General features: G+C 55.3%; 2 protein-coding genes across 10 annotated transcripts; one reads left to right on the top strand and one right to left on the bottom strand.

The window, feature by feature from the left end:
- The first annotated feature begins 4,448 nt into the window (after positions 1-4,448).
- INPP5J (inositol polyphosphate-5-phosphatase J) lies at positions 4,449-16,231 on the top strand. 9 transcript variants are annotated; one of them, XM_055252807.2, is made up of 15 exons: positions 4,599-4,662; positions 5,440-5,807; positions 6,389-6,450; positions 7,380-7,557; positions 7,922-8,035; positions 8,159-8,267; positions 8,467-8,583; positions 8,904-9,079; positions 9,500-9,611; positions 9,763-9,872; positions 10,017-10,200; positions 14,634-14,771; positions 14,942-15,019; positions 15,146-15,250; positions 15,448-16,231. In XM_055252807.2, the coding sequence occupies exons 3-15, from the start codon at positions 6,423-6,425 to the stop codon at positions 15,952-15,954; spliced, it is 1,956 nt and encodes a 651-aa protein (XP_055108782.2). In that variant the 5' UTR covers positions 4,599-4,662; positions 5,440-5,807; positions 6,389-6,422; the 3' UTR covers positions 15,955-16,231. The 9 variants fall into 9 exon arrangements, with proteins under 9 accessions (XP_055108778.2, XP_063479602.1, XP_063479603.1 ...); XM_063623535.1 differs by lacking the exon at positions 5,440-5,807 and having other exon boundaries at positions 4,509-4,662; XM_055252803.2 differs by lacking the exon at positions 5,440-5,807 and having other exon boundaries at positions 4,449-4,662; positions 6,389-7,557.
- A 109-nt stretch (positions 16,232-16,340) lies between these two features.
- Positions 16,341-22,033, bottom strand: PLA2G3 (phospholipase A2 group III). The gene is made up of 7 exons (XM_055253926.2): positions 21,366-22,033; positions 20,197-20,329; positions 19,806-19,940; positions 19,243-19,526; positions 18,445-18,577; positions 18,220-18,336; positions 16,341-17,470 (listed from the first exon to the last, which is right to left on the bottom strand). Exons 1-7 carry the CDS (start codon positions 21,877-21,879, stop codon positions 17,257-17,259), a joined length of 1,530 nt encoding a protein of 509 aa, XP_055109901.2. The 5' UTR covers positions 21,880-22,033; the 3' UTR covers positions 16,341-17,256.
- Between the last annotated feature and the right edge of the window lie 3,354 nt (positions 22,034-25,387).

Raw genomic sequence — 25,387 nt, 5'->3', positions numbered from 1 at the left:
CTAGGGCTAGATTCAGGGCTCAGTCCATGATTGGGCTTAGTCTTTAGTCTGTGACCAGGAGCCAGGCTCAGTCTGTGACCAGGGTCATGTCTCTGTTGGTGACTAAGTTCAGGGCTCAGTCTGTAACCAGATTCAGGCCACAGTCTTCCGTTTAGGGCTCAGTGTGTGACCAGAATTGCATGATCCAGGGTCAGAATTCAGTCTGTGGTCAGAGTTCAGTCAATGATTGGGCTTAGGACTCACTCTTTGACCAAGATTAGGGCTCAGTCTTCTGCCAGAGTCAGGGTTAAAAGGTTAGTCTGACTCTTCTGCCAGAGTCAGTCTAAAAGGTTAGTCTGGGCTGGGGCTAGAATTCAGTCTGTGATTAAGGCTCAGTCTTAGAGAAGGATAAGGGCTTGATCTGGGCCCAGAACTAAGGTCTCAAGTTGAGATCAGCCTAATTCAGGCTTAGAACAGTATGTGACTAGAGTCAGGGTTCATTCTAAGGTGATGTCAGAGCTCAGTCAAGAGCTGGAGTAGAGGCTCAGTCAACACCAAGAGAGGGTTCAAGTTGGAGGATCAGGACCATGACCAGGGCTTAATCTGGCTCTATGCTCTGTTCTGAGCTCCAATAAAGAAGTTTCCGGAGGCATGGGAGCCCACAGCAGGTCAGTACACAAGAAACGAGAGCCCCCTGGCAAGCTTAGCAGGGTCTGGTGGCTGCAGGAAGTTTCCCCTGGACTGCTGAGGCCGGGTGTCCTAGAGCCTCTAACCTACATGGCTCTGCTGCTTGAGATCCCCTCGCACCAGAATAAAAATAGCCACTCACTTCAGAGCAGCTGACAGCGGGTGCTGGGCTGCCTGGGAGGAGGGGGAGCCGAAGAGAAGGAGGAGGGAGGCCTGAGCTCAGCCCCAGCTGTGTGACCTTGGGAAAGTCACTCCTCCTCCTCCAGCCCATTTCCTGAGTGGCAGAATGGGGAGTGAGGATGACATCTGCCTCAGAGGGTGAGAATGAAGTGCTGGGGACATAACATGGGAAGCTTGTTACCAACAAGAAACCGTAGAGTGAAGCCTTGGGAGAAGAAATGCTCTTTTGTGCCCTGTGTACTTCCTCCTCAGGGAAGCCCTCCCGGATAACCCCCCCTTTCACATTCCCACAATATCCTGTATCACCCTCTACACCTTCGCAGATGGTAGCCACAGCATGACCTCCCTCATGGTGGGCCTGGGTCAGGGTGACCAGGGAGAGAAAGGAAGGAGGACAGACCCTCAGTACTGTTGCCATCCTCAGGTGCCCCTGGAAAGTGAACCGAGGAAGAGGAGGAGGAAAGAGACAGGAACAAGACTTCTCTCCCTTCCCTGCTCATGGCATGTTTACTCCGAACCAAAGGGCCGGAGGGTACATGTCCAAATTTCTCATCCTTTCACAGCCAGAACCTTCCTTCCCCATCCATGCTTTGTACCTGCTGTTCTCTCTGCTTTCCAGCCAGGGCGTTTCTCTTCTTCGATTTGGCAACACGTACTCTCCTTCAAAGTAGGGGTTCAACAGTCAGCTCCTCTGTAGGGGAGAATTATCCACTGCCTTTTCAGGAGCTCCATGCTCTGTCCTCTCTCTACTGGCTGTGTGATCCCAAGGGCCTCGGTTTCTTCCTCTGTCCAATGGGGGCCTCATTACCAACCTCACAGGGTTACTATGGAGAGTAACTGGGATACTCCATCTATCGCTAGCATCCTGCCTTCCTATCCCTGACCCACACAGCCTGAAGGACAGCACTGAGTTTCCAGGAGTGAGCTGGATGAGCCCTGGCCCCTGCCTCAGTATGCCCACCCCCCTCCCCAACCAAGAGTGAGGGCAAGGAGGGAGCCAGAAATGCCCTCCAGAGACAGGGGGGCGGTTCTCCCTGACAGCTGCCCCCAGCCTGCCGCCCTGAGCCCCAGAGCCTGTTATCAACCTCCTTAGTCATCACACCAGGAGCTCAAATATAGCTCCAACTCACTCCCTTTTCAGCTGGGGTCCGCCCCCCACCCCCTTCTCCTGACAAGGCCAGGCTTGGGTCTCAGAGCCCCTTCCTTGTCCTCGCAGGAGAGTAACCACTCTCAGCCTCAGTTTCAGCATCCACCACATGGGCAGGCTGAAGTCGATGGTGGTGATGATGATTATGATAAATACAGAGCAGCCACCTTTATGGAGAGCTTGCTGTGCCAGGCTCTATGCTAAACATTTCATATATATTATCCTGTTGAATCTTCACCAGCAAACTTAGGAGGTGTCTGCTGTTTTAATATCCCTTACACAAATTGGGAATCAGAGTGACCTCCTCAAGTAAGTCAGCGGGAGGGCTAGAAACAAAGTCCCCTGCAGGGTCTGAGCTCAGGGAGTGGGTGGTGGGAAATCCTGGGTTGCCCTCCTGAGGCAGAGGAGCCCTCTGCAGACACATTTGCATGACATTTGCCTGGGTTCCAAAGGGCACTGATGCTCCTGTCCCAGCCCTAGATGGCTGAGCCCTAGGACTGGTCCCAGAGGCCGGGATCTGCCCATCATTCCCTCCAGGATTGCATCAGAAGCTGGGTAGTCTTGGGGGCTCCCATTTTCTTTTTCTTTTTTCTTTTCTTTTCTTTTTTTTTTTTTGAGACAAGGCCTTGCTCTGTCACCCAGGCTGGAGTGCAGTGGTGTGTGCGATCTCGGCTCGTTGCAACCTCCACCTCCACCTCCCAGGTTCAAACAATTCTCCTGCCTCAGTCTCCCAAGTCACTGGGACTACAGGCATGTACCACCATACCCGGCTCATTTTTATATTTTTAGTGGAGATGGGGTTTCACCATGTTGACCAGGCTGGTCTCAAACTCCTGACCTCAGGTGATCTGCCCACCTCAGCCTCCCAAAGTGCTGGGATTACTGGCACTTTGCCAGTACTCCCCCGGCCCCAGGGCTCCCGTTTTCTTATTTGTAAAACAGGAGTCAGAGGATGAGACAGGATGAGTTCGAATCTTCCTTTTTCTGGTAACCTGAGCATCACCACCAGATCTACTCTCACATCCTCCCTGACTGCTACCTCCAACTCCAACACTACCTGTTTCATTAACACAACACCGTCATCAGTATTGGTACCATCATCACCTCTACCTTTGCCATCACCATCACCTCCACCACCTTCACCAACACCACTGCTAGCCCCCTACTTCCATCATCACAATTACATACATCATCACATCCATCACGACAACTGCCTTCCCCGTCACCACTGTCGCCATCTCCACTATCACTGTCCAAAGACCTTTCTACCCCAACACCCTAATATGGCCTGAGTCTCTGCCCCTGCTGGCCTGAAAATACAGACTAGACCTACAGACAGCCAAGCAGAGGTAGGAAGTGCCTTCAGGAGAGGAAAGTGAGGCATCTGCCTTCATGTAGGAGACTGCACAGGCCCATGCAGATGCTCCATGTTGGTTAACAGGGACCTCTGCACACAGAACTCTGAACATTTTCTGCCTAAAGTGGGTGGGATCACTCCTCTCTAAGACATCAGAAACAGAGATCCCACAGCCATCCCGGCTCAATCTGACCCTCATCACCCATTCACTCTTCTAATTCATTTATTCATTCAACAAACTCCCGTAGGCCCGTTGGGGACCATGCCCTGGGCTGGGTCCTGGCTGTAGCAGTTCTCAGGCCTATTTTTAACTCTCGTCAGTCTGTTACCCCACTGCTGGGCCCTTCTCCACCCAAGTTCCCTTCCCCTAGATAGCCCAAAGGGCTTGTGCTAGTCTTGGGTCACTAAGTTTTCTCACTGAAACACAGGAGACCTTCTCAGTTCACCAGGTGACCTTGAGCAAGTCCCCCTCCCAAACCACACCCAGTGAATACTGGAGAGAGGAAAACTGACAGAAGCCGGGCTGGGTTAGGCCTGGCTGTGGGGACATCTGAGAGCAGCTAGGTGTCTGCAGAAGAGGAGGGGCTGGTGCTGAGGCCTGAGATGGGAAAAGACTGCAGTGGCTGGAGCCTGAGTGTCTGGTCCTGGGTTGGGAAGGATAAAGCCTGGGACTGGCAGTAGGAGTGGGGAGGGTGGCACCAAGACCTGAAAATGGGGCAAGGGTGGGGGCCAGGGCAAGCTCTGAGCTGGCAGGGAGTCAGGAAGGTCACGGGATCAGGGCATGAACTCAGTTGTCTCTGAGGCCCTGGAGAGGGTGCAGACCTCTGAACCACCTGTCCTAACTTAAGGCAGGTGTGTTAATGCCCCTCCCTGGAGCAAAGGGCTGGCCAGGCCTACGGCAGAAAGGTGGAGGTAGACAGACAGCTGCCTTCCTTCTGCCAGTTGGGACCTGGGCCAAGCAGATTGGTACACTCTCCCCTCCCCACTCCATGGCTGTTCCAGCCTCAGCAGCCAGTTTGAAGGATTCCCAGGGGGTAGCCACCTTGCTCCGGCCTCTTCCAGGCTGGGAAGTGGGAGCCTGTGCCTTTAAATTCTCAGCAGGTTGAAATGGCTGATGACATCACTGGTTCCCGGGAGCAGCAGAGCTGGAGCAGGGGCAGAGCTGGAGCCGGAGCCGAGGGAGTCCAGGCTGCCGGGGGCTGCAGACATGGAGGGCCAGAGCAGCAGGGGCAGCAGGAGGCCAGGGACCCTGGCTGGCCTGGGATCCCTGCCCATGCCCCAGGGTGTTGCCCAAACTGGGGCACCCTCCAAGGTAAGACCCCTGAGACCCAGTGACCCCCCTTTCCTGATCCCTGGTTCCACACACCCCCCCACCACATACACTGCAGGCACCCTGGTGCTCCTGACTGAGGGGCTGGTACTTTCCTCTGCTCAGCGAGCAGGGGCTAGGTGAAGAGAGCACCCTGGGGGCTGAGGGGCAGTGACAGGATGCCTGGAGACAGATGAAGTTAGCCATCTCCAGGAGCCCTTGGGAGAGTCCTGGACTGGGTATCAGAGGACCCAGCTGTGCTCCAGCTTTGCTGTGTGACCTTGGGCAAGTTGCTTTTCCTCTCTGAGCCAATGCAAAATGAGGGAGCTTGTCGCTGAAGACTAAAACTGTGACATCTGGGATGGCTAAGTTGTTAGTACTGGAGGCGGTGTGATAGTTAGGGGGAAGCCGGCACACAGTGTGACACTTGGAGCCAAGGAGGGTGCCTAAAATGCTGCCTCAAAGAACTGAGTTTGAGAAGGGAGGTGGAGGTGGAGTTTTAGGTACTCTGAACCGAGAAGGATACGGGACAGAGACAGAACTGCGTCTCCGGAGGCAGGGCCTCCATGGGCCCTGTTACCCTACCTAGGGCCATCCTGGGGCAAGCATAGAACTTCTTCTGCCCTCCTTGGCAGAGGACACTTTATCCTGTCTTCTGGAGACAGGGGACATCAGAGAGAATAGATGGGGAAGGAGGATAGGTCCCTACAGGACTCCACGACTCCCCGCCCCTCCCACCTGCCGGACATAAAAGGGATACCTGCTTGCCTGTCCTTTCAGGTCGGAGAGAAAGTGGAGGATGTAAGAGGGCACAACCTGGGCACAGAGAGATGTGACACCAGGATCAACTTAGAATCCTGGACTTGCTCTGAATGCTAGATTCACACTTGGTGAGGATGGACTATTCCACGGGGCTAGCTGGAATTCTAGCAAATGTTGGGCTCATAAATGCAGACAATGTGAGACGAAGATTCCCCAGAATATAATGTGGCCAGGGACCCTAGACGCCATCCCTTCATTTTACAGACAGAGAAACTGAGGCCCTGGGCAGACAGGTACTTGCCTAAGGTCACACAGAGCTGGGCTTTGAATCTACACAGCCAGTCTCAGCTCCCAGCTCTTGCTCCTGGGTGGAGCTCTGGGAATGGGTAAGAGAACAGAGAGGGCTGTAACCAAGGGATTTGGATGTTTACGGGGTGGTGGGGAACTGAGGGTTTCTGGGCATTATGAAGGAAGGGAGAGGTATTTAACAGGCTGCACCCATAGGTCTGTATCTTGACAATAGAAAATGAAAAGAAACAGGCTGCCCCCAGTGTGCCCAGACCTGGGATGTCAGGTCAGTAGCCGTGGCTGGGGGAGCTTCAGGGACTGCAGTGGGAGGGTTGCCCAGGGAAGCTGCACAGAATGGGCAGGGTGTGGGTTCCAGCCAGGAAGGCAAGGCAAGTCCTCAGGTTCAGGTTCACACTCTGCCTCATTTGAGTCAGGGTCTTAGTTTCCCCATCTGTGAAAGAGGTTTCAGACTTAAAGGAGGGGTTAGGGTTTTGTGTCCTATCTCTTCCAAGACAGAAGTTGACCTGCAGCAGAATAGATTGAGGTGAGATAGTAGGAAGAACTTCCTTGGAAAGATGTGCCTTTCTTAGCTAGATGAAATCTGCCAGGGTCTATATGGAAGTTGGGGCCCAGTGCCCTGGTTAGGGTCACTCTGAATCTTTGACTTGTCCTCCACAAGGTGGACTCAAGTTTTCAGCTCCCAGCAAAGAAGAATGCAGCCCTGGGACCCTCGGAACCAAGGTTGGCTCTGGCACCTGTAGGGCCACGGGCAGCTATGTCAGCTTCCTCGGAACGACCGAGGCTGGCTCTGGCATCTCCCCGACCAATCCTGGCTCCACTGTGTACCCCTGGAGGGCAGAAAACAGCTTCTGCCCACCGCAGCTCCAGCCTGGCCCCAACATCTGTGGGCCAGCTGGTGATGTCTGCCTCAGCTGGACCAAAGCCTCCCCCAGCGACCACAGGCTCAGTTCTGGCTCCGACATCCCTGGGGCAGCTGCTGATGTCTGCCTCAGCAGGGCCAAGATCTCCCCCAGCCACCCTGAGGCCCAATCTAGCCCCAACCTCCAGAGACCAGAAGCAGGAGCCACCTGCCTCCGTGGGACCCAAGCCAACGCTGGCAGCCTCTGGCCTGAGCCTGGCACTGGCTTCTGAGGAGCAGCCCCCAGAACTCCCCTCCACCCCTTCCCCAGTGCCCAGTCCAGTTCTGTCTCCATCTCAGGAACAGGCCCTGGCTCCAGCATCCACGGCATCAGGCTCCGCCTCTGTGGGACAGACACCAGCTAGAAAGAGGGATGCCCCAGCCCCTAGACCTCTCCCTGCTTCTGAGGGGCATCTCCAGCCTCCAGCTCAGACATCTGGTCCTACAGGCTCCCCACCCTCCATCCAAACCTCCCCAGACCCTTGGCTCTCTCCCTCCTTCCGAGCCCGGCCTGAGGCCCTCCACAGCAGCCCTGAGGATCCTGTTTTGCCACGGCCACCCCAGACCTTGCCCTTGGATGTGGGCCAGGGTCCTTCAGAGCCTGGCACCCACTCCCCTGGACTTCTGTCCCCCACCTTCCGGCCTGGGGCCCCCTCAAGCCAGACTGTGCCCCCACCTCTGCCCAAGCCACCCCGATCACCCAGCCGTTCCCCAAGCCGCTCCCCCAATCGCTCTCCCTGTGTTCCCCCAGCCCCTGACATGGCCCTCCCAAGGCTTGGCACCCAGAATACAGGGCCTGGCAGGTGCCTGAGCCCCAACCTTCAGGCCCAAGAAGCCCCAGCCCCAGTCACCACCTCCTCTTCTACATCCACCCTGTCATCCTCCCCTTGGTCAGCTCAGCCTACCTGCAAGAGCGACCCCGGCTTCCGGTGAGGGGGCCCTCTCCCAAGAAAGGTGGCTGGGGCTTAGCTCTGAGGTTAGCCATTCTTCCAGGGTGGATGGCGTGCTCTACCTCAGCTTCTGTCTCTGAGGAAGAGTCTTTGGGGAGGGGGTTGCTGGGCCCACTCTGTGACCCTCAGAAGATAGCATCCCCTCCTAAGGAACTTGCTGCCTCTCAGTTGATCTCCCAGGGAGAGTGTGGCAGGGGGACAGGATGCGGGGCCTCCTATGGGTCCTTCTTAGGGCTTTGGCCCACACCTGCCTCCATTTAGTTCCCCAGGGAGTCCTGTGAAAGGAAGCTTGAGGGTGAGGGAGTGGTGCCAGGACTACACCCTCATATGCCCCTGCCCGCAGGATCACTGTGGTCACATGGAACGTGGGTACTGCCATGCCCCCAGACGATGTCACATCCCTCCTCCACCTGGGCGGTGGTGATGACAGCGACGGTGCAGACATGATCGCCATAGGGTGAGGTGGCAGGGCATGTGGACCCCCTCGTGAGCCTCTCAGGCCTTCTGGGCCCTCCACCCATGGCAGGGGCTTCCAGGGCACCTCTCCAATCCCATGGCCACCCCGCCCCCACCCCTCCAGGTTGCAGGAAGTGAACTCTATGCTCAACAAGCGACTCAAGGACGCCCTCTTCACAGACCAGTGGAGTGAGCTGTTCATGGATGCGCTGGGGCCCTTCAACTTTGTGCTGGTAACGCACCCCTCACCCCCTGGACAGCCAGAGACCCTGCTGAATTCCTGGCTCCAGCTGTACCCTGGCTCAGTGTGGGGCCCGCTGGGCCTCTGTGGCTGGGTCCGTGACATGGGTGGGTGGAGGGGCAGACCTGAAGGTGGGCGTGAGGGCGGGGGAGTTGTGTTCTGTCCCCCAGCTGCGTGGCCTCCTGCTGCAGGTGAGTTCGGTGAGGATGCAGGGTGTCATCCTGCTGCTGTTTGCCAAGTACTACCACTTGCCCTTCCTGCGAGACGTGCAGACCGACTGCACGCGCACTGGCCTGGGCGGCTACTGGGTGAGCCTGTGAGCGGGCCCAGAAGGGGATGGGACATGAAGGGGGCCTTAGATTAGTTCCCCCGCCCCATGCACAGCAAGGTCCCCTTCCCATCCTCCACCCTTTACCCTGCGGCCTACCCCTCCCCATGCACTGCCCAATACCCAATCCTATTCCTCTATACCCCCGCCCTTTTCTCTCCCCACTGTGTCCTAGCGTTGTTCCTCATTTCCACAGGACCCACCCACCTTCCACCCACATCTCCTCTCTAACCCCCGCTCCCAGTGCCTCACCTCCTGGCCTAAGCCCCGCCCATGAGCCACCTGACCCTGCCTCCCTAGGGTAACAAGGGTGGCGTGAGCGTGCGCATGGCGGCCTTCGGGCACATGCTATGCTTCCTGAACTGCCACTTGCCTGCGCATATGGACAAGGCAGAGCAGCGCAAGGACAACTTCCAGACCATCCTCAGCCTCCAGCAGTTCCAAGGGCCGGGCGCACAGGGCATCCTGGATCATGAGTATGGGCTGGGGTGGGGCCAAATAGAGCTTGGGTGGGGCTAGTGATGGGGGTTTTTGTACCAGCTTGGGTGGGGCTTATGGAGAGAGGCAGGGCGTATGGGGGTTAGTGCCCGCCCAAACTAGTTGTAGGAACACGAAAGCAGAGAACAGTTGGATGGGGAGGGGCGGAGCCTGTAGGGTAGAGCTTTACTGAGGGGCCCGGCCTTGCTGAAGGTCAGAACCTAATTTCCTGTAGACCGGTCCCCCTGCTCTTCCTCTGCCCTTTGGTAGACTGGAGGCTCTGGCACCACTCACCCACTCACTACATTCCCTCGGGTTGGATGGGGCCTGGAAGGACCTGGGCTGAGCCCTTATCCCCCATGGACCTGTTGACACCCCCCACCGCCCCCCACATCTCTCCCATCCCCCACCCCAAACAGCCTCGTGTTCTGGTTCGGGGACCTGAACTTCCGCATTGAGAGCTATGACCTGCACTTTGTCAAGTTTGCCATCGACAGTGACCAGCTCCATCAGCTCTGGGAGAAGGACCAGGTGGGGTCCTTGTCCCCAGAAGCATACAGAGCATGTCCCAGGACACACCTGTACCTTAGGCTATGGTCCCTGTCCTCACCTGCCCCACCCCCTCCCTGGGCACAGCAAAGCCCAAGCTGTTGTCCAATCTGCTCTCCTGGACCCCCCACAGCTCAACATGGCCAAGAACACCTGGCCCATTCTGAAGGGCTTTCAGGAGGGGCCCCTCAACTTCGCTCCCACCTTCAAGTTTGATGTGGGTACCAACAAATACGATACCAGGTGAGCTCAGTCCGAGGAGGGATGGGGAAGTGGGCTGAGGTCTTCTTGAACAGGGAGACTTTGGGAAGAGGGACAGGAGGCAAGATGGAGGGTTGCATCTTGATCCCCAGCCCCTGAAACTTGGGGTACCCCCGCTCACTGCAGTGCCAAGAAACGGAAGCCAGCTTGGACAGACCGTATCCTATGGAAGGTCAAGGCTCCAGGTGGGGGTCCCAGCCCCTCAGGACGGAAGAGCCACCGACTCCAGGTGACGCAGCACAGCTATCGCAGCCACATGGAATACACAGTCAGCGACCACAAGCCTGTGGCTGCCCAGTTCCTCCTGCAGGTGAGTTCTGGCCTCATCCTCCCTGCATAAAATCCCCAGGCCCAACACGGCATACCACTGCCCCTCACCATTACCCCTTGTACCTGCCCTCAGCAGCATCCATTTGTTGTAACAGAGTGGATATGGGGTTGCGATCTACATTTTCAGATGAGGAAGCTGAGGCTCAGACACATGGCATCACCTGCCCAGGGTCACACAGCTAGTAAGAGGAACAGTTAGGATTTGAACCCAAGTGAGTCTGGTTTCAGAGCCCATGCCTTTTCTTTTCTTTTTTTTTTTTTTTGAGACAGAGTCTCGCTCTGTCGCCCAGGCTAGAGTGCAGTGGCGTGATCTTAGCTCACTGCAAGCTCCGCCTCCCGGGTTCAAGTAATTCTCCTGCCTCAGCCTCCCAAGTAGCTGGGATTACATCACCTGCCACACCAGGCTAATTTTTGTATTTTTAGTGGAGACAGGGTTTCACCATATTGGCCAGGCTGGTCTTGAACTCCTGACCTCCTGATCCACCCACCTCGGCCTCCCAAAGTGCTGGGATTGCAGGTGTGAGCTACCGTGCCCGGCCAACCTTTTTTTTTTTTTTTTTTGAGACAGAGTCTTGCTCAGCCACCCCAGGCTGGAGTGCAGTGGCACGATCTCAGCTCACTGCAACCACCATCTCCTGGGTCCAAGCAATTCTCCTGTCTCAGCCTCCCAAGTAGCTGGGATTACAGGCACCCGCCACCATGCCCAGCTAATTTTTGTATTTTAGTAGAGACAGGGTTTCACCATGTTTGCCAGGCTGGTCTTGAACTCCTGACCTCAAGTGATCCACCCACCTTAGCCTCCCAAAGTGCTACGATTACAGGCATGAGCCACTGCAACTGGCACCCTATTTTTTTTTTTTTTTTAATGCAGTCTCACTCTGTTGCCCAGGCTGGAGTGCAGTGGTGTGGTCTGGGCTCACTGCAACCTCTACCTCCTGGGTTCAAGTGATCCTCCTGCCTCAGCCTCCTGAGTAACTGGGATTACAGGTGCCTGCCACCACGCCTGGCTAATTTTTGTATTTTTAGTAGAGATGGGGTTTGGCCATGTTGGCCAGGCTGGTCTTGAACTCCTGACCTCAGGTGATCTGCCCACCTCGGCCTCCCAAAGTGCTGGGATTACAAGGTGTGAGCCACCACACCCAGCCTTAGAGCCCGTGCCTTTTCTACTAATCTCTAACTCCTGTCTTCTGAGAAAGGTTTAGAGCAATTTATCTTAAAACTCATTTATAGGCTGGCGCAGTGGTTCACACCTGTAATCTCAACACTTTGAGAGGCTGAGGTGGAAGGATCGCTTGAGCTCAGCAGTTTAAGACTGGCCTGGGCAACACAGTGAGACATCATCTCTAAAAAAAATCAAAAAAAGTCTGGGCACAGTGGCTCAGGCCTGTAATCCCAGCACTTTGGGAGGCTGATGTGGGCGGATCACATGAGGCCTGGAGTTTGAGACCAGCCTGGCCAACATGGCGAAACCCATCTCTACTAAAAATACAAAAATTAGCCTAGCGCAGTGGTGCATGCCTGTAATCCCAGTTGCTTGGGGGGCTGAGGCACAAGAATCACTTGAACCTGGGAGGCAGAGGTTGCAGTGAGCCAGTATTGTCCCACTGCACTCCAACCTGGGTGACATGAGCAAGACTGTGTCTCAGGGAAAAAATAAAAATAAAAATAAAATTTAGCTAGGTGGCGCACACCTGTATTCACAGCTATTTATGAGGCTGAGGTGGGAAGATCACTGGAGCTTGGAAGATCTAGGCTGCTGTGAGCTGTGATCGTACCACTGCACTCCAGCCTAGGCAACAGAGCAAGACCCTGTCTCAAAAAAAAAAAAAAAAATTCACATATACATCATCGTTTTCACTACTAGTGTCTTAAAAATAACAAAGAAAAGATATAAAAATTCACATATATAATAAGACCAGCAAAATCAAACTCCATGTAACATTCATTCATATTCATTCATTCATTATTTACTGAGTACTTACTGTCTTACCATATGCCAAGCATTATGAGAGTGTGTAGTGATGGGGAGGGAGAGCAAAGATGTAAAAAATACAAACCCAAACTCTTAAGTAGTTACTATAATTTAGTATTGTATTTAGGATTGAGGTTCCTGGTTGCCGACATCAAAACGGGAAATCCTAGAATCTCAGAACCAGACCTGTGAGACCATGTAGTCCAACTCCCTTTTTTTCTCTGGCGGGATCTGAGGCTCGTCATGGGGTAGGCACATGCCCCAAACCATACACATGCTCTGCAGTGGCAGAGCAGGGTAGATCCCATCCTTTCAGCCCTGAAACCCAACTCTGGGCTCTTCGAGTCTCTTGATCTGATAAGAGGGAGCCCAGCAGGCCAGAAAATGTTTTTCCTGGTAACTTTGTCACATGGCCAGTCAGTGGGACATTGGCCGATATCTTTAGCTGGGAATGGAAATATCCCCACGCTTGGCCTGCCATGACCTCTGGCAAAAGTGTTGGGCATGAAGATTTAACCCACAATCAGGGACCGCACCTGGAAAATCACTCCTTTTGACACCCCATCCTGTCCTTCCCACCTCCTCCAGAACTCTGTCCCTTTAAAAACATTTCCCAGCTGGGTGCGGTGGCTCACGCCTGTAATTTCAGCACTTTGGGAGGCTGAGGCAGACGGATCACTAGGTCAGGAGTTCGAGACCAGCCTGGCTAACATAGTGAAACCCTGTCTCTACTAAAAATACAAAAATTACCTGGGTGTGGTGGCGTGCACCTATAGTCCTAGCTACTTGGGAGGCTGAGGTAGAGGAATTGCTTGAACCCGGGAGGCGGAGGTTGCAGTGAGCCGAGATGGCACCACTGCACTCCAGCCTGGGCTACAGAGTGAGACTCTGTCTCAAAAAAAAAAAAAAAAAAAAAAAAAATTCCCATTGAGTACCTACTACATGCCAGGCCTGTGTAGTGCACTTTACATATGTCATCCTTTTGAATGCCTCAGTAGGCCCTGAGATGTCCCAGTTTTCCTCCCTGTTTTACTGGTGAGGGAAACTGAGGCTCAGAGAACTTAAGTCTCTTACCCAAGGCAATGCAGTCAGAATAGGGCTCAGTAGGGGTTTTGATGCTGCAAGGCCTTGGAGGGCATTTTCAAAGGTCTACCCTTGCCCGCCCCTGCTGTTAGGAACACAGGAACAGGGAAAGAATGTGCCAGTTACTTCTGGAACAGATTGGCTCAGAAGCTGAGGGAGGGAAACCTGAAACTAGGTAAACAGGGGATCAGACAAAGATCTGGTATTGGCAACAACTCAGCCCTTCCCTGAGGGACAGAGGTGGGGTCAATATCCTGGCAGCCTGCCACCTTAGCAGCTCCACACATTCAGGTGGCGCCCCTGGTGGGTCTGGGTTGACCTTGGGGAAAGGATATTCGTGGTTATAACTTTTCTTCATGGACTGATGACAAGATAATAGTTAGTAGCCAATTAGTACTTACACTCAGTTGGAGAAACTGAACCTTGGGATGGTTAGAGCCTGCCCTGAGGTAACATAGCGAGTTAGTGGTAGAGCCTGGAAGTGGACTGAGGTCTCCATCCTCCCACCCAGAGCTCTTCTTGCCTGCTCAGGAATATTCAGCTTACCCCAAATACCCAGTGCATCATAGGATTTTATTGGTCTTCCTTGCTAGCATGAGACAAATCATTTATTGAGCACTTACTGGTATACTGGGAAATTTATTGGATGCTTTGCAAATGATGTCTCACTGAATCTGCTGAACAACTCCAAGAGTAAAATAAGAGTCTCTGAATTTGGCCGGGCGCGGTGGCTCATGCCTATAATCCCAGCACTTTGGGAGGCTGAGGTGGGTGGATCATTTGAGGTCAGGAGTTCAAGAACAGCCTGGCCAACATGATGAAAGCCTGCCTCTACTAAAAATACAAAAATTAGCCAAGCATGGTGGCAGTGCCTGTGGTCTCAGCTACTAGGGAGGCTGAGACAGGAGAATCACTTGAACCCGGGAGGCGGAGGTTGCAGTGAGCCGAGATCGCACCACTGCACTCCAGCCTGGGTGACAGAGCGAGACTCCATCTCAGAAAAAGAAAGAAAAAAAAAAAAGAGTCTCTGAGTTTGCAGATGAGGGCCCTGGCATTCAGAGAGGCTGAGGAACTCACCCAGCCTGTCAATGGCACAACCAGAGCCAAATCCAGGATCTGCTAGCTTCAAAGCTATGTTCTCACTCACTCCCTAAGGAGGCTGTGGGCAGAAGGAGCCCTGGGCTGGGAGGCAGCACAGGGCTTGGTATTTATAGTAGACCTGTTCTGCCTCAGTTTCCCAGTCTGTAAAGTGGCCCTTTGTCTCAGGCAATTTGTGCTAAGACCCAAGAGCCTTAAGTGTGTGGGATACTAGAGGGTCTCCCCTGATGTGGCCCCCTGCCCCTGCCTTGCCTGGACAGTTTGCCTTCAGGGATGACATGCCACTGGTGCAGCTGGAGGTGGCAGATGAGTGGGTGCGGCCCGAGCAGGCGGTGGTGAGGTACCGCGTGGAAACAGTGTTCGCCCGCAGCTCCTGGGACTGGATCGGCTTGTACCGGGTGAGAGGGGCAGTGGCGGTCAGCGACTCAGGGAAGAAAGGGGCCTGGAGGAGAAGCTGAACGGCATGGTGGGGTCACTGGCTTGTCCAGATCTTGATGCCACACTGGGAGACTGCTGGGATCAGTCATTATAGGGTCACAACACTGATTCCACAACACTGATCCCCCAGGTGGGTTTCCGCCATTGCAAGGACTATGTGGCTTATGTCTGGGCCAAACATGAAGATGTGGATGGGAATACCTACCAGGTACTTAAAAGGAGTGGGAGAGTCAGGGGAAGTCCCTGTTGCCTTTGGGACCTCAGAACTCACCTTGGGGGCTTTCAGTTGGCCTCCCTGACCCCCAATTTAGGCTTATACCCCTGGGCCCACCAGGTAACATTCAGTGAGGAAGCACTGCCCAAAGGCCATGGAGACTTCATCCTGGGCTACTACAGCCACAACCACAGCATCCTCATTGGCATCACTGAACCCTTCCAGGTAAGTAGGCCAGACTGCTGGGCTGGGGGTGCCTAAAGACTTTGTCAAATGCCACAGCGCCTACATTCTGCTTCTTGAGCTCAGACAAATAACCTGACCTCCCAAGATCTGCCAACAAGAGAGGAAGACCTCAGGAGGTCAGGCCTCGGTGGCTGGGTTGGGGAGCAGGGCGCCCCAGTGACCAGCATTTCCCCCAGATCTCGCTGCCTTCCTCGGAGTTGACCAGCAGCAGCACAGACAGCTCAGGCACCAGCTCAGAGGGAGAGGATGACAGCACGCTGGAGCTCCTTGCACCCAAGTCCCGCAGCCCCAGTCCTGGCAAGTCCAAGCGACACCGCAGCCGCAGCCCGGGACTGGCCAGGTTCCCTGGTCTTGCCCTACGGCCTTCATCCCGTGAACGCCGTGGTGCCAGCCGTAGCCCCTCACCCCAGAGCCGCCGCCTGTCCCGGGTGGCTCCTGACAGGAGCAGTAATGGCAGCAGCCGGGGCAGTAGTGAAGAGGGGCCCTCTGGGTTGCCTGGCCCCTGGGCCTTCCCACCAGCTGTACCTGGAAGCCTGGGCCTGTTGCCCGCCTTGCGCCTAGAGACTGTAGACCCTGGTGGTGGTGGCTCCTGGGGACCTGATCAGGAGGCCCTGGCCCCCAACAGCCTGTCTCCCAGTCCCCAGGGCCATCGGAGGCTGGAGGAAGGGGGCCTGGGGCCCTGAGGGTGGGGTAGGCAGATGGGCCAAGGTGACCACCATTCTGCCTCAATCTTTGCAAGCCCACCTGCCTCTCTCCTGCTGCTCCTCCAGCTGTGTCTGCACCTGCCTCTCTGTCCTGGCCAGGGGTGGACAACTGGGGTTCCCCAAAACTCAGTCCTGGCACCTCAACTGTGACAATCAGCAAAGCCCCGCCCAGGCCCCCATCTGGGATGATGGGGGAGCTCTGGCAGATGTCCCAATCCTGGAAGTCATCCGTTAGGAATTAAATTCTCCAGCCTCACTCTCGGCTCTTTCCTACTTGTTAGTAATCTTGGGATGGGGGTAGTCAGAGGCAGGGACTAAAGAGGTAAGGGAATGACAGAACCGACATTTACCAGGCACCAGCTGTATACATTACACATGCCATCTCATTTAGTCTGCACTGCAACCCTGTGGGATCAGTGTTATTCTTAGACCCATTTCACAGGTGAGCAAACTGAGGCCTTTAAAAGGTTATATCAACCTCTCAAGATCAGACACCAAACCACGGTTCAGCTAGGTGTCACGGGGAGGGAATACTTATTAAGTGCTAAGCACTGTATATGTATTGGTTCACTTAATCCTCAACAACCCTATGAGGTAGCTCCTGTTAGAGACCCCCTTTTTTCAGAGGAGGAAACTAAGGCTTAGAGTGCAAGAGGGAGGTCCTTTGCACAAGGGCATGGAGGAGATTTGAATTTAGCTTTAGGTCTGGGCCAGGAAGGGCACAGCAGCTGTTAAAAGAAGGGGCCCCCCTGGGAGGAGGGGAGCTGAAAGCCCTCTCCAACACCCACCCCGATCCTGGATTCAGACACAGACATTTCTGTGACATCCCTAACTTCCCACCTGCTACCCCAGGCCACAGCACCCAGGCACTGGGGCTCCCCTAGGCAGGTTTTTGAGGCATATATTCTTTTTGCAACATGGACATACACGTACCTCCTCCTGGTACTGCCTGGGGCTGCTGCAGTAAGTTACCCTTTCCCCATTCCCATCTGTATGTGAAGTTCCGTGGCAAGGCCAAAGCCCAGGGCATCAGAATGAGCTTCCTGAACACCACATTCAGGCACAGAAGAGTTGTGTCATACATAGCTCAAGGTCACCCAGAACAGCAGGAGACGTGGTCCAGCACTTGGGCCTTGAGATCCCCCCATTCAGCCTCTTGATTGTCCACAACAGCCTCTGCCTTGCTTCAGTCTAACCTATGGAGGGGAGGCTGAAATTCCCAAGGCCTGGCAAAGCCACGGGCAAGGTCCAGGCTGGTGCCCAGGAAAGCTGAAACTGAGGTCACTGGCTCCAGGATTTCTGTTGTCCGTCGGGCCTCTTGGCTGCCTGGGTTAGCTGCAGGCACTGGTTGTAGAATGACACGGAGCCTGTCAGGGGCTCTGAAGGCCATGGCTGCCTCTCGTATGTGCCTTTATCCTGGAGCTGGCGTCGCCTCTGCTGAAGCCTCCGCAAGTGCTGGGCTGACACTTTTATGGCCCTAGGGTCTCTGGAACAGCTGTAAGGAGAGAAGAGTGGGGCAGATGATCAGGGCTGACAAGGATCCCACCCTACTCTGCAGACAGTGGGTCTGAGGCCCAGAGAGAGAGAGGGCTGGCGCCAGAGTCACCAGCAAGGCAGACAGGGGTGAGTTTCACAGAGAAAGGGTGTGATAAACTGGGCTGGTACCTGGAGGCCTGGGTTCTGCCACTAGCTGGCTGTGGAAACCTGAGCCAGAAGCCTCAGCCTCATCTATGAAATGGGAAAGTTAAGAAGGGGCTGGCTTTGAGAATCAGAATCCAAATGAAAGCAGAGCACAGTGGCTTATGCCTGTAATCCCAGCACTTTAGGAGGCCGAGGTGGGAGGATCGCTTGAGTCCAGGAGTTTAAGACCAAATGAGATTGTGGATTAGGAGTGAGTTAAGTACTCATTTTGCTGTGTGCCAGGCAGGGCATGACCTATGTGCATCCTGCCATTTCCTTGGTTCCTACGACCATTTTACAGACAAAGACATGGAAACTTGGAAAGGTGAACCAGTTGCCAAGGTGATGCGGGAATCAAATGACAAAGCCAAGATGCGACCCACAGAGGCCAATTGCAGAGCTGGACCTGGGACAGCAGGGGGTAGAGGGATGAGGCTATAGATGGGAGCTCAGAGGTCTCCTGATCCCTTCCCCTACCCCCTTGGCCCAAGCATCCAAAGTGGGTATAGGCAACCCACCCCTTGAGAAAAGCCCCCCATCCCTCCTGGCTCTGACATAACTTACTCTTTGCCTTCCACACAGTCCAGTGGAGGGGCCAGCTTGAAGCAGGTTGTGCCCAGCAGCTCCCAAAGCATGTTGGTAACCTCGGGTGGGCTGTGGAGCCTCAGGAAGCGTGCCAGACTGAGAACAGAGGCAGGCTCAGGCCGGGGCAGGGCCTTGCCAGCCAGGATCCCCTTCCCATGCCTGGCAACAGGCAGCCCACCCCGCAAGGGTTCAAAGGGGCCTCACCGGCGCGTGCAGTTGCAGTGGAAGAGGGACTCTTGGGCGCTGTTGAGCAGCTGGAACTTGATTTCCTGGGGCCCAATCTGGTGCTCACACTGGTCCAGGTGGTGGCGGAAGCTGCGGCAGACCCAGCGGGCACCTGAGGGGTGGATGTGGTGTTGATGGGAGCCCAGTCCACCAGGGAGGCCCCATCAATGCCTGTGCCATCCAGGAGAAACACCAGCACATGTGCTCAGTCACACACACAGATTCCCTCCATTTCATGCCTCCTGAGAGTCTTTGTGCCCTCAGTGTGCCACCCTTGTGGGAGTGCCTCCCTACCCCCAAGCCGCCAAACACAGTAGTACTGCCATGGGGGATGCCTAGAGTACTGATGGTAGTCAAGAAAGGCTTCCAGGAGGCAGAGGCTGCTAAACTGAGGGTGGGAGAGAAGAGGAGGAGAGGAGGAACAGCATGTGCAAAGGCCTCGTGGTAGGAGAGAGCCTGGTGCTTTTGAGGAACCAAGTGAAGTTTGTGAACTAGAGTTTTGACTGGGGGTAGGGTCTGCAGGGCCAAGGCTTGAGGGCCTCTGGGTGTTGGGACATCATTGGCTGAAATAAAGAGGAGTGGTGGTGAGTGCACAATGGGGCCTGATGTCAAATTCGTGGATTGTGAAAATCCTGTGCTGCTGTGTGATTTGATGGGAGAGGATGGGAGATTCCAGGAGGAAACGGGCAGGAAAAGAGGCAACACATGGCCTCCTCTAAACAGAGGCAGGGACACCCCCTCATGTCAAGAACCCCCAAGGTTAGGTTCTGAGCTCACCCTGAGGTTTTAGGCCACCCTGTGGGCCCTGGAGGCCTGTGGGGGCCACATCAAGCCTGGTAGAGACCATAGGGTCCTGGAGGGCTGTGGTGTTGGCTTTGCTGGGGCGCTTGGACCCTTTCTGCTGTGGTGGCCACTTCCGGAGGTGCTGCTTCTGTCGAGGCTTGGGAGAGGCTGGGCTCTGGGAGCTGGGAGTTGGGGAGGTGGCCCGGGAACTCCAGGAGGCATTGTAGAAGGTCCTGGGGTGAAGGCGAGCGAGGGGCACTGTGCCATACGTCCTACAGCTGGGTGGTGGCAGTTGGTGGAAATTGGTGACTAGGAATCCCCCTTCCAGAAGCCCCCAGGGTCATCTCCGTGGAGATCAATGCTCTGCCAGTCCCATCCCCCATCCCACTGGGTGAGGGACACCCAAGGAGGGTCTGCATCCCGGGCCCTCAGGAGAGGACATGCAGGATGGGACATCATTCCCTGGAAGACAGACAGACAGATAGCTCTCCCTCACCAGGCTTGGAGCCTGGGCTCCCTCTCTGTCTGGAAAGGGACACGAGGGGGTGGCCACGTACCCGCCCCACCAGTACCACGCCACACACGCCTCCTGCTCCTCCAGCACAAAGCAGGGGATCTCCAGCACGTTGAAGAAGGTCACGCCCACGATGTCCGAGATGGAGTCGTGCTGATTCTGCAGGCATTGCTGAAACCTGCCCCAGAGCAGATACTCAGGACCCTGGGGCATGGAGGGCTGTCTGGTTCCTCCCACAGCCCACTGTGCCACGACCAGCTGGGTGGTTTGGGGTCCAAGCGTCCCTTCTTTCTGGCCTCAGCTTTCCTACCTGCACTGTGGGGTCCAAGCTGGCTGAGCTTTAAGATCCTCTACAATCCCAGTGTCTAGTTACCCAGGAACTGGGTAACTCCGCCTTGTCCCTGAGCTCTGGGCCCTCGCTGCCTGCCACCAACCTGGTGTCACAGTCACAGTGGGAGATGGTGTGGAATCGGTAGTTTCGGATGCCATAGTTGTACTGCAAGGGTGAGATGTTCTGTGGGCAGTGGTCATGTTCCCGGCAACAGAGATCTGGTCCCTGGAAGACCCCTGCAGGGAGGGGAGGGGGCACCAACTCAGCAGGGTCCTAGGCATCACGCACCAGCTATGCCCCCCTGGTAGCAAGAGGGCAGAGACCTGGTTCTCACCCCAGCCCTGACACAAATGCCATGAGGGTCCTCAGACCAGTCATTCTCCCTTCTGTGGGACTCTCAGAGTTTCAAAGCTGGAAAAGAGAAGCCAAGCTGCAGCCTCTGTTGGGTAACTCTAAATGCCAGGCAGCCCACCCATAAATACATGGAAAGGTCTTCTTCGGGGGAATTGGAGTCTGCCTCCAGAGTTCCCAAGCCCACGCCCCAAATAAAACTCCAAAATTATGAATGTGTGTATGATGGAATGGCAAAGAGGCAGGGTGCAACCTTTCTCACTGGCACAAGGAGGTGTTGCCAGGATGCCAACCTGCTCTGACTCAGGTGCCAAGTCCTCCCCCAACCCTGCACACAAACGCACAGACATCTGTACTGAGAGTGCAAGAAATTCATCTATGTTTATTACCATCTAAGCAATAGCACTCTTTACTAAGCATTTCCCACATGCCTGGCACTTCCCACATCCAGGCTCACAGCCAGCCCTGAAAGGAATGCATCACCTTCATTTTACAGGTGAGGAAATAGGTTCAGAGAGGGGAAGTGACTTGCTCAGCTTGTATGTGCTGAGTTGGGATTGGCACCCAGGACTTCCATCTCAGCATCCATTCCACTGGGCACCCCATGCCCACAAAGCTTCCTCCTGGGTAATGGCTTTTTGGCTCAGTTGACCCTGGATCCTCCCCGAGCCTGCCCAGTCCCTCGGATGGTATTTAATGAGGACTCCCAGGTTTGAATAAGACCTTCCCAAACCATGACCTCATTTAAGCAACCCATGATGAGATTCATGATTACCCCCACTTTACAGATAAGAAAATTGAGGTTCACCATGGTCAAGTCACTCCCCCAAGGACACACAGCCTAGGAGAGTAAGGGCTAGGGCTGAAGAAACCTTGCTTCCCCGATCGGACCCCCCAGCCCACACACCGCTTATGGCTCACCCAGCTCTGAGGAGTTCCCAGCAGAATCTCCAACTCCACACCACAGTGTGCCAGGCATGTTCCATCCTCTCTTCTCTCGCTGGTGCCCTCCACCAGGGACTCCACTCTGCCCTGCTGCTCGCTTCTTCCTGGCCCCTGCTGGACTCTCCTCAGGCACTCGGCATGCCTCCCACTGACTCTGAAGAGTGGCCAGTGCTCTCTGCAGCTCGGGTCCGGGGGTGTGGATGAAGGATCCCTGGGCAGTCTCATGAGCACAGAGGGCACTGTAGGCTGCGGTGAGCTCCGGCTCATCCTCCCAGCTACATGCCCGCAGCCTCCTATGCGCATCCCAGCGGGCATGGATCAGGGCCAGTCCCTGAGCATCCTTGGCCAGGAAGCTCAGGGACCCCAGTGGGTTGCCAGGGATGGGCTTGGTCAAGTGGCAGGAGGTCCTGTACCAGCGGAGGGCAGGGGAGCCCCCCAGGGCCACCCCCAGGAAGCCCAGCATCCCAAACAGCCCTGCCAGAACCCCCATTCTGCACTGGCCCAGTCCAGTCAGACAAAGCCCCTGGGATGCCTGCACTTGGTGGCCCCACGAGGCCGCAGCTGAGCAGTGGAACGGAAGCGGAGCCCAGCAGGCCCGGTGCTGTGGGACCAATGAATGGAGCTGCGGGAGGAGGAGGAAAGAGGCTGGAGTATGGGGTGATCTTGGGTTTGTAACCGAATCCACCGGCCAGGCAGGATGTTGATTGGCTGAGGAGTGCACTTGCCGGGGCCCACGCCCCCATTCTGCCTGCCCTTCTCAGCGCCATCCAGTCACCTGCTGCCAGTCCTGCCTGGATTGGGACTATGGGAGCCAAAGCCCTAGGCTGTGGGATGGGGACCAGGCTGGGGCTTTCGCATCTCCTTGAAGGGAAGGAAAAGGGTTCAGGAGCTTGGGGGGGCTCCCCTAGAACCTACCCTTGTCACCCTTACCACAGTGGTGGCTGCCACACCCACCTCCATCAGGCTGGCAGGGGGCCATGGGCCTCTGCCAGGGCTGAGTGAAGGAGGTGAGGGCAGGGCTGGGGCTCTGAAGCTACCACCCTGGGAGCTCCCAAGGCTTCTGAGAAAGGGAGTGCCACCTGAGGTGCTCCCCTGCCAAGTCCTGGTTCTTAGAAAGGCTCTCGGCATACTCAAGGGACAGGTTCTCAGGGCTCCCCACTTCCTGGGACTCCAAGCATGGGCCTGGCCTTGCAGCAACCCTCCTGGTCTGATAACTGGGGGAGACACAGCGGGAACAGGCCTTGAGAGCCACATAGGGCAGGGCTGATGCTCTGGATTTGAAGGAACTATGGTCCCCAGAGTGGCAGAGAGTGGCCCAGGGTGTATGTCTGTGGCCACCTCCATCCCTGGCCACCTGGGGGGGACACAGCAGGCATCATGTGTGCCTCATGAGACAGGAATCTCTCCATCAGGAAGGGGCTATACCCAGGTATTGTTCCTGGGTCCCAAAGCCCAGCTTCCAACCATCTAGTGAGGCCAGGGTGCTTACACCCATAGTGCAGATGAAGAAACTGAGGCTCAGTGAGGGTCGGAAAACCTCAGGTGACAGGCTTCAGCTGGGGAGGGTTTAGAGGATAGCAGTGCAGCTCTTGGGGGTCTGGCTGGGAGTCGGGGCTGGCCAGGACAGTGACTTGTCTGTCTTCCATCTGCCCATTAGCCTGCTGCTTCTCCAGCCTCCCCCTGCCCCAGGCTCCATCTGAGTCTCTTCCAGGGGATGAGCCCCAGTGAGGTAAAGCCAGGGGCAGAGCTGGGGAAGGGGAGCTCACTGTGTGGCAGAGGAGGAAGGGGGCTGCAGGGTGGGCAGGTCCATCTCTGTAGCTTCAGAACCAGTCTGGGCCTGTGGCTCAAAGGGTCATAGCTGGGAACAATGAAGAGAAGGGAAAGAGGTGGGGGTAGTCCAGGGACCAAGCCCCTTCTCCCCAGAGGTTGAGAAAGGGGGTGTGGAATACAGTGAGTGGTGGCAGAGGAGGTAGACCTGGGGTCCTCAAGGGCAAGGATGTAGCTGAACAAAGGTGAGTCCCTCTGCGAAGAGTTCTGATGTTTGAAAAATCATCATACTGAGACTTCCTCCCATCATAGGAACTGCCACCCACCTCTGCCCCCTTTTCCACGTTGCCGAGCCCTTCCCTGTCCATCACCTGGGGAGGCTGGGAGGTATGATACGAGGAGCCAAGCTTTCGAGGTCAGGCAGGTCCAGCTTGGGTTTCCACACAGACCCTAGGCTTGGAAATCTTAACTTCTCTGAGTCTTAGTTTCCTCATCTGTATCATGGGCATAATCACAATAGTCACTCCACAGTATGTTGGATAAGATTCCCAGCACAGTTCCTGGCACCCAAAACCCCATCACTAAAGCCTCAGGATACCCCTGGCCAGGAAGCAGTTTACTCAGGAGAAAGCAAGTCCCAAGATTTTGGGGCCACAGAATCTGTGATATCTGAGAGCTTGGGCTGGATGGCGACTGTGGGAACAGTGGCCAGGACACCACCTTCCTGGGTCACTCCAGGCCTGTCCCTGTCCCTTTCTGGGAGTCACTTTCCCCCTCTGTACAGTGAGAAGTACAGTGGAGTTGACCTTTGAGGTCTTTTCCAGTCTGGGTCCCAAAGAGCAGCAGGCTGGGGCTTGCCCAGGCCTTGAGGGAGGGTGTCACTGAGCTTTCTGTCCAGACTCCACCCAGAGACATGTCAGTCAGTCACAGGACAGGCTCAGAGTCCTGCCTCCCACCAGGGTGTCCCTCAGAGGCCCTGGAGCAGAGGGGCCAAACCAGCGAGACAGGAAGGCCTGGATCCTGCAGACGGAAGAGGGTCTGAGGCTTTTCTCTGGCCCTCCACCTGTCTGGGTGAGGCAGGGTGCATAGTGGGTGCCAATGGGGAGTAGGGGTGGGGGTTCATGAGAGAAGGAGGGGCAGAGCCTCTCCTTCCTCCCTGAGTGATCGTCTAACCCTGTCTCTCACCATCCGTCCCCAGCACACATTGTCTCCTTTTTAGCTTCTCTCCCATCCCTCTGTCTCTTGGTCTCTTTCTCTCTCTGGGTTTGATTCTCATAATTTCTTTCTGCCTCCTCCAAGCCTGTTCTCTCCATCTTTCTGTCTTCCTCTCTAACTCTCCATCTGATTTTCTCTCTCCATTTTTTTCTGTCTCTGTTTCCTCTCTCTCTCTTTACAGTTTTTCATTGTCCCCTTCTGCTTCATTCTCCCTCGCCCTCTCTCTCTCTCTCTGTACCTTCTTACCTCCCTGTTTCTCTTTCTCATATTTCTGTCCTTCCATCTCTATGAGTATCTCTCTGTGCTTCTCTCTCTTTCCCTCTTTTTTCCATTGCTTTTTTTTTATTTTTCTTCTGAGACAGAGTCATGCTCTGTCACCCAGGCTGGGGTGCAAGGGCGCATTCTTAGCTCACTGCAACCTCCGCCTCCCAGATTCAAGCGATTCTCCTGCCTCAGCCTCCCAAGTAGTTGGGATTATAGGCGCCTGCCACCATACCTGGATAATTTTTGTATTTTTAGTAGAGACATGGTTTCACCATGTTGGCCAGGCTGGTCTTGAACTCCTGACCTTGTGATCCACCCACCTCGGCCTCCCAAAGTGCTGGGATTACAGGCATGAGCCTGTAACCGCGCCCAGCCTTTCACACTGCTTTCTTAATTTCTTTCTTTCCCTCCCTCATTTCCTCCCCTGTCTCTCAGTTTTCCTCTTTCTGTTTCACTGTGTCTTTTGGTTTTTCTCCTTTTTTCCCCTCACCACCTCCTCTATCTCTCATTTCCTTCCTCTCTCTCATTTTTTCCCTCTGTCCTTTGTTTTCCTCTCTGTGTGTCCGTGTGTCTGTGTCTGGGTCTCTCTCCCTCTCTCTGTGTTTCCACCTCTCCCTCTTTCCTAATTCTTCTCTCTTCTTCCTTTCTCTGCTCTGTCCCCTCCACACCGTGACTCCAGGCCCAGGAACACAGAGGGCAAACCTGCTAACCCCGTGTGCCCTGCCCTTTCCCATTCATGTTTTCCCAGACAT

This window comes from Symphalangus syndactylus, chromosome 18, assembly GCF_028878055.3.
Source record: "Symphalangus syndactylus isolate Jambi chromosome 18, NHGRI_mSymSyn1-v2.1_pri, whole genome shotgun sequence".
In the NCBI taxonomy this organism is placed as follows: domain Eukaryota; kingdom Metazoa; phylum Chordata; class Mammalia; order Primates; family Hylobatidae; genus Symphalangus; species Symphalangus syndactylus.
Note: the sequence above shows the minus strand (reverse complement) of the source record. Positions and strands in the feature narration are given on the sequence as shown.

Excerpts from the sequence above, each read along its gene's own strand:
- INPP5J (XM_055252803.2), top strand. The coding sequence starts at position 4,465 with ATGACATCACTGGTTCCCGGGAGCAGCAGAGCTGGAGCAGGGGCAGAG. Across the intron at positions 8,036-8,158 it reads GCAGACATGATCGCCATAGG|GTTGCAGGAAGTGAACTCTA; the intron begins GTGAGGTGGCAG and ends CCACCCCTCCAG. Across the intron at positions 9,873-10,016 it reads ACCAACAAATACGATACCAG|TGCCAAGAAACGGAAGCCAG; the intron begins GTGAGCTCAGTC and ends CGCTCACTGCAG.
- PLA2G3 (XM_055253926.2), bottom strand. The coding sequence starts at position 21,879 with ATGGGGGTTCTGGCAGGGCTGTTTGGGATGCTGGGCTTCCTGGGGGTG. Across the intron at positions 19,941-20,196 it reads CACTGTGACTGTGACACCAG|GTTTCAGCAATGCCTGCAGA; the intron begins GTTGGTGGCAGG and ends GCTCTGGGGCAG. Across the intron at positions 18,578-19,242 it reads GGGTGGCCTAAAACCTCAGG|GTGCCCGCTGGGTCTGCCGC; the intron begins GTGAGCTCAGAA and ends TCCACCCCTCAG.